At 42.0% G+C, this 7,760-nt stretch overlaps 1 protein-coding gene across 1 annotated transcript in view; it reads left to right on the plus strand.

Moving 5' to 3' along the window:
• LOC137412157 (uncharacterized) overlaps positions 1 to 7,242 on the plus strand; it is a 29,108-nt gene extending 21,866 nt beyond the window's left edge. Inside the window, exons 4-5 of the mRNA XM_068097437.2 lie at positions 355 to 465; positions 3,263 to 7,242. Coding sequence (XP_067953538.2) covers positions 355 to 465; positions 3,263 to 5,085 — 1,934 coding nt within the window. The 3' untranslated portion in view covers positions 5,086 to 7,242. The remainder of the gene's footprint in view (positions 1 to 354; positions 466 to 3,262) is intronic.
• The last annotated feature ends 518 nt before the right edge of the window (positions 7,243 to 7,760 follow it).

Below are 7,760 nucleotides of genomic sequence, written 5' to 3' on the forward strand. Positions count from 1 at the left end.
AATGTGAAGAGAAACAGGTTGAGATGGTTTGGTCATGTGTTGAGGAAGGATGAAAGTGACTGGTTGAGAAGAGTGATGGAAATGAATGTAGAAGGAAGTAAAGGATGGGGAAGACCGAGAAAGACTTGGCTAAAGATGGTGGAAGAAGAAATGCGGGCAAGGGGGTTAACAAGGAGAGATGCAGGAAATAGGGCAAAATGGAGAAGATTGTCATGGGGACCGCAAGGCTAACCCCTGCTCTCGCAGGGAAAATGGCCTTAAAATGCCTGTTGTTGTTGTTGTTGTTGTTCTTACATAAGAAAAGAGTATTGTTACATAAGATTGCCTGCATTTAATAAAAGTTACTTTTCCCAGATTTATTTGTGAAAGTGGAAGTGAAAACTGAGAACGACAATGATGTTCACCTGGATCTACCAAATCCAAATGATGCTGAAGCTTCTTTCTTCAAGAACCATCCTCATGAAGGTTTCTGTCAATGTCTATACATTTTCATTTGATCATTTTGATGATGAACTTTGGTGTTAAGGAAAAAAACAAAAACCCCATGTTTTGATTTCATTGCTTAACGAAATCACCAATATGACAGATCAATTTTTCAAACATCCATTATCCCATTCATCATTCGGTAAAATATTTTAACCAACAATAATATACCTTAAATTGATGCAGGTTGTTACTCGTCCAGTCGAATTAAAACAGTAAAACTTACCAATTGGAAAAAGCTGGACTTGCTCGTCGGTAAAGCCGACATTTCGGCGAGTTGAAGTGACGTGAAGTTGAAGTGAAGTAGAAACTTGAGAATCACCACATAACTTCCACTGCTGGGAGCGTGAGTTGGTCTGTATCCCAATCCAGACATAGAGTGACAGTTTTTTAAAAGGCATTGAAGCGATGTTATAGCCTTCTCCTACGTGTGAGACAGATGAAATCGCAAACCCGCCCTTTTTTGTTGAGACATGTTGATTCAACTATTTCCCAAATGGATTATTTTACACCCCCAGCAAACCACTTTTTTCTCTGTCTATGATGATTGGGTGGGGAGGGGAGGCAGAGATTACCTCAGGACAGATAGAACTGTATAGAGTAGCATGGTCCATGTGCGAGTACGTAGCCAATCTTGATGTCATAAGCAGGGACATCTAGATTTGAATGTGCAAGTAAGGATTGTCTCTGAATGTGCACCATACGGAGGGTGGTGCTTTGTTATAGATAGCGAGGGATGAAGTGAAGCAAACATGTGTAAAACCTATAACCATCGACAGGGGGTGCCGGGAGACAGTGACGAAAGGGGGTGGAGCTATGATTGTCTCCTGAAGAGGGTGAAGCCCAATGCCTCGAGGGGCGGCGAGTTGTCAATGGAGGAGCTGACAAAGGGTACGGGGATTGCGCTAGTTCTGAGGCGAAGGGGGAAGAGCCTAATCAGGTGAGTTCGGTGTGCAGGAAGATCGCGATTGTGAGGAGATTGGAGTGTGCTCAGTTTTGAGTAGAACTGAGAGAGTTGTGAGGGAACTGATGGAGTTGTGAGGTAAATGAAAGAGTTGTGAGGGAGCTGAGAGAGTTGTGAGGGAGCTGAGGGAGTTGTGAGGGAACTGAGGGAGTTGTGAGGGAACTGAGGGAGTTGTGAGGGAACTGAGGGAGTTGTGAGGGAACTGAGGGAGTTGTGAGGGAACTGAGGGAGTTGTGAGGGAACTGAGGGAGTTGTGAGGGAACTGAGGGAGTTGTGAGGGAACTGAGGGAGTTGTGAGGGAACTGAGGGAGTTGTGAGGGAACCGAGGGAGTTGTGAGGGAACCGATGGAGTTGTGAGGGAACCGATGGAGTTGTGACGGAACCGATGGAGTTGTGAGGGAACCGATGGAGTTGTGAGGGAACCGATGGAGTTGTGAGGGAACCGATGGAGTTGTGAGGGAACCGATGGAGTTGTGAGGGAACCGGTGGAGTTGTGAGGGAACCGGTGGAGTTGTGAGGGAACCGGTGGAGTTGTGAGGGAACCGATGGAGTTGTGAGGGAACTGAGAGAGATCTGAGGGAACTGAGAGAGATCTGAGGAGAATTGGGAGTGAGGAGAGTGGTTTTCTGCCTCCAGGAGTGTGCTAAGAGGGAGGAGAGCTTAAAGAAGGTTGTCCTGCCTGTTAGCCTTGGCCCTGGTGCTGTTCTCTTCTGCCTGTTGCCTATTTGTAGTCCTGCCGTCTCCTCATAATCCTGCCCATCACCTCCTCATCCCTCATCCCTCATCGCCTGCTCGTCCTCTCACCTGTTCGAGACTGCCCCATCCTCCACCATTACCACCACCACCAGAGATAAGCTACCTGGTTTTGTCCTTTTCTGCATCTGCATCTTTGATTGTGTCTGGAGTGAGGCCCCTTAGATTGCTCCAGCTCCAGGAAGAGACCATCCATGAGTCGAGAACGTTTTTTAGAGGAAGAAAAGTTAGGCTCCTTGCGTTGCGAAGCAACCTCTGTGGTTTGCAGTTCAGTGCTCATGGGCACGCAGTTGGACCATGCGTGTGCAGACATAGCTGTCAATCATCGACATTGATGAGTGATCTACTCTTGATGCAAGAACCTTTTATATATTGAGCAATCCCAGTCCAGGAAGCCGTTCTCCAGTCATTGTGGAGCAAAGATGATTCTTGATCAGTCTGACCTTGCTGAGTGATTGATCGTTCAGTTGTAGCTCAAGCTGAAGAAATTGGTCGTGTCCCTACGTCTTGCAAGATTGATGTAAGCACACGATAATGTGTTCTTTATTATGAATGTCAAGATGCCATGTGTATTTGTTGTTTCAACACCATCGGTATCACTCCATTGTTGGTCAAGTGTTCAAAACTTTTTCTATTCATCCAGAAGTTGGTTCACTTTTGCTTCAACAAAGGGCAAGGTATGAAACAGCTTCACTTTCATTCATGGTGGATCAATTACCATTTATGGTATTTTATTTCTTACGATAAGGGACTCGCGGAACATCCGCACAATGTATAATGTAACTTCAAGTCCTCACCTCTCCCCCTCCCCCATCACAAACTTGAAGTCATCAACCTCTGCTGCCCAACCCCAAGTCCTCGCACTCCCCTTCCAATCGTAAGGCGTCAATCCCTCCCTCAGTCGAAGTCTTCAATCTCTTGTGTACCCTCCGTTGTAAAAGCCCTGCTTGAAAGAATGTCACATATACATGTTTGCCTTGGTTATGTTGTCAGAAAGTTATAATGAGTAATGAACAAAATCAGATTGTTTTTTTGACAGGTCATGTGATGTTGTATTTACAGGAGGTGAATCCACTGAAACTACAAGGGAGACTGCACCTACTTTTATGAACAGCACAGACCCACGACCGCAGGACTCGCCAACCCAAACAAACAAGAGGATTTTTGACAAACAAGACAAACAGAATAATGAAATCTTTGCAGAGAATAATATTCACAAGACTCACGAAGGAAAGAAAGTTGAACATCCAAACGAATGCGAAACTTGTGGAAAATCATTCATTTGGCCACTCCAATTAAAAACACACATGGAAATTCACAACAGTGAACACCCATACAAATGCACACAGTGTGAAAAATCGTTCAATCGGTCATACAGCCTTAAAATACACATGAGAGTTCACAGTGGAGAACGCCCGTACAAATGTTCATTTTGTGGAAAATGTTGTAGTCAGTCATCCAACCTTAAAAAGCACATGAGAATCCACAATGAAGAACGTTCATGCAAATGCACAAGCTGTGAAAAATTTTGTACTCGGTCATCCAACCTTATAACGCACATGAGAAATCACAATTGTGAACGTCGATACAAATGCACAATTTGTGGAAACTCTTTCAATTATGCATCCAACCTCAAAAAACACATGCGAATTCATAATGGTGAACGCCCATACATATGCACAGTTTGTGGAAAATCTTTCAATCAGCCATCTCACCTAAAATCACACATGGGAATTCACAATGGTGAGCGTCCATACATATGCACAGTTTGTGGAAAATCTTTCAATCGGCAATCTCACTTAAAATCACACTTGAGAATTCACAATGGCGAACGCCCATACATATGCTCAATTTGTGGAAACTGTTTTCATCATTCATCACACCTTAATAGGCACATGGCAATTCACAGTGGTGAACGCCCGTACAAATGCACAGTTTGTGGAAAATCTTTCAATCAGCCATCTCACTTAAAATCACACATGCAAATTCATAATGGTGAACGCCCATACATATGCACAGTTTGTGGAAAATCTTTCAATCGGCAATCTCACCTAAAATCACACGTGAGAATTCACAATGGAGAACGCCCGTACAAATGCTCAATTTGTGGAAACTGTTTTAATCATTCATCCCACCTTAATAGGCACATGGCAATTCACAGTGGTGAACGCCCATACAAATGCACAAGTTGTGGAAAATATTTCAGTCAGTTATCTAACCTAAAAACGCACATGAGAATTCATAATGGTGATCACCCATATAAATGCACAAGATGTGAAAAATCCTTTATTGGGCCATCGACTTTCAAAACGCACATGATGATTCACAATGGAGAACGCCCATACAATTGCACAAATTGTGGAAAATCTTTTAGTCGGCCATCTAGCCTTAAAACGCACATGGGAATTCACAATGTTGAGCGCCCGTACAAATGCTCAATTTGTGGAAAATATTGTAGTCAGTCATCCAACCTTAAAACACACATGAGAATTCACAATGCTGAACGCCCATATAAATGCATAAATTGTGGAAAATCTTTCAATCGGCCATCTAACCTGAAATCACACATGAGAATACACAATGGTGAGCGTCCATACAAATGCACAAATTGCGGAAAATCTTTCATTCAGTCATCTACCTTCAAAATACACCTGAGAATTCACAATGGCGAGCGCCCTTCCAAATGCTCAATTTGTGGAAAATATTTTAGTGGGTCATCAAAACTCAGACAACACATGACGATTCATAGTGGAGAGCGCCCATACAAATGCACAGGTTGTGGTAAATCTTTCAATCACTCATCCACCCTTAAAATACACATGAGAATACACAATGGTGATCACACATACCCATACACAAATGCACAAGATGTGAAAAATCCTTGATTCGACCATCGACCTCCAAAACGCACATGATGATTCACAATGGAGAACACCCATAAAATTGCACAAACTGTGGAAAATCTTTTAATCGGCCATCTACCCTTAAAACGCACATGAGAATTCACAATGGTGAGGGCCCGTATAAATGTTCAACTTGTGGAAAATCTTGTATTCAGTCATCCAACCTTAAAACAGACATGGCAATTCACAATGGGGAACGTCCGTACAAATGCACAGTTTGTGGAAAGTCGTTCATTCACTCTTGCAACCTCAAACGACATTTGAGAATACACAATGGAGAATGCCCATAGAAATGTACATTGTGTGAATAGTTTTTTTTTTATTCGGCCCTCTAACTTGAAAACATCGAATAATTTACAATGGAGAGAAATAATATTGCAAACAAGCAGAATACCCATGTAAATGCAACATTTGTGGAAAAGCCTTCATTATAGCCTGCAATATGAAAACACACATGAGAAGTCACACTGGAGAATGTTCACACCGATGCACAAGTTGTGGAAAATGTTTCACTCAATAATCCTGCCTTCAAACAGGCATAAGAAGTAATAATGGGACCATCATACATACAATGTCATAATTTGTGGAAAATCCTTTATGCAATCAGGTGAATGCCCATACAAATGTACAGTTTGTCAATTTTTTTTAGTTTTTCAGGCAATCTTAAATTGTACATGAGAACTCATTATGGATTTTGATCACACTGAGCAGAGAGCCAGCATGAAGGTTGTGCAGCCCTGTCGGCATTTTCTTTACCAGCGGAAGGGCCCGTCTACAACAGGCATTAAAAACACGCAAGTACTGGTCTCCTCAATCAGATCATATGACCGTGTTCTGTGATAGTTGCATTGCTTAATTTGTTCGGAATTCGCACAACTATCGTAACAACCCGTTGACATCACCAAACTCTTCGTATCTACCTTTGAGATTCTTTGCCAATGCTTTACTGCAGCCATTTTCAGTTGATTTTTTTTTTGGGGGGGGAGGGGGTTGGGGGGTGGGGGGTTTTGACTTTAGTCTATTCTTCAGCAAGTTAAATGCATGCTCCATTGGATTTAAATCAGGAGATTGACTTGGTCAATCTAAAACCTTCTACTTTTTTCCCCTGATGAACTTCGTGGTTGCATTGGCAGTGTGTTTTGGGTCATTGTCTCGCTGCATGGTGAAGCACGGCCAATGAGTTTGGAGGCATTTTCTTGTACATAGGCAGACAACATGTTTGGATCATATGCAGTTCCTTCTTTGCTGCTGATGAGAAGTTTTCATCTTGCGGTGTAGCCTTTGTAATTCTGCTGTCAAAGTCTTCTGCAAATGATCGATTGTGATACTTTCACCCCTTTGCTCCAAAGGTTGTTGGTGATGTTATACTGACAGTTGTTTGAAGGTTTTTCTTCGCAAGTCTGATAATTTTTCTGTCATCGACTGCAGTTGTTTTCCTTGGCTGACCTGGCTGATGTCTATTGGCGAAGTACATTTGTGGTTTATTTCTTTTTCAAGATATTCCAAATTGTTGTATTTGATGTGCCCAGTTTTTGTGTTATGATTATAATTGAATGATTCTGTTCTTTCAGCAAGTTGCTTGTTTTTCTTTCATCGACAGTTCTCTGGTTTTCATGTGGGTTTATGCCTACTGACTCCCAAGACAAAAGCAAAGGCTAAAACCAAGAGGAGACATTCACAGCTCTTTTATGTACGAACAATCAATTCAACAAGAAACACCTGTCAGTCATTTGTTCCAATACTTATGCTTACCTAAAATGGAGTGACTGAACATGAAAAAGTGCTATTGTTCCACTATGGTTGCACATATACACACAGAAATACTAAGAAATAAAAGCCGACCCTCTGTACTCTTACCTCATATTCATCTTTTGATCACAAATCCAAATTACTTGAGTATATCGTAATAATAAGAAATTTGACTTCACTGTTCCAATACTTATGGAGGGCACTGTATCGTGTATATATATATATATATACATACATCGGCCATATCTACATTATGGTATGATGATGATGATTGGCACAACTCCGCTGAGTGCTATCAGTGACCAAAAGGGACACAGATCCCTCCAATTGAAAAAATCAAGATTTTGAATTGTCATGAAAATACCTGTTTGAATAAAGTGACTACTTGCAGACATGGCCACACTGATTTATTTAAATAAGAGGAAAATGTATACAATAGACACAGGATATATCGGTTGGTATTATATTCGCCATTCAGCACGAGACTTTGGTTTGATTACTGAAGGAACAAATCTGATAACAGCTGTCACTCTGATGCAATGTCAGCAAGGAGGGGTGCATTGTGGAGCATGCTGTTACATTTCAATTTAGGTTATGAACGTTGACACATTGAATAACACGTGGTACCTTTCTTAAAACTTGGCCTTTCATGTGTTGGTAGTCTGGTAAAATTTGTACTTGGGATGATCAATGATCCCAACCTTCCTGGTTTTTCACATGCAGGGATACATCAGTATGTGCACCATCTCTCGTATGGAGATTAAGCTGGGTGTGCTGTCTGTTAGCATTAGTTGGTGGATGTTAAAGATACCATGGTGTCTTTGGCGAGGAGTGGGCAAGTTATTACGGACACTCTGGACAACATACAAACACCTGCTCACGAGTAACCTGCGATGGAGTGGAGACCC

Source organism: Myxine glutinosa, chromosome 5, assembly GCF_964187855.1.
Source record: "Myxine glutinosa chromosome 5, kmMyxGlut1.1, whole genome shotgun sequence".
NCBI lineage: Eukaryota > Metazoa > Chordata > Myxini > Myxiniformes > Myxinidae > Myxine > Myxine glutinosa.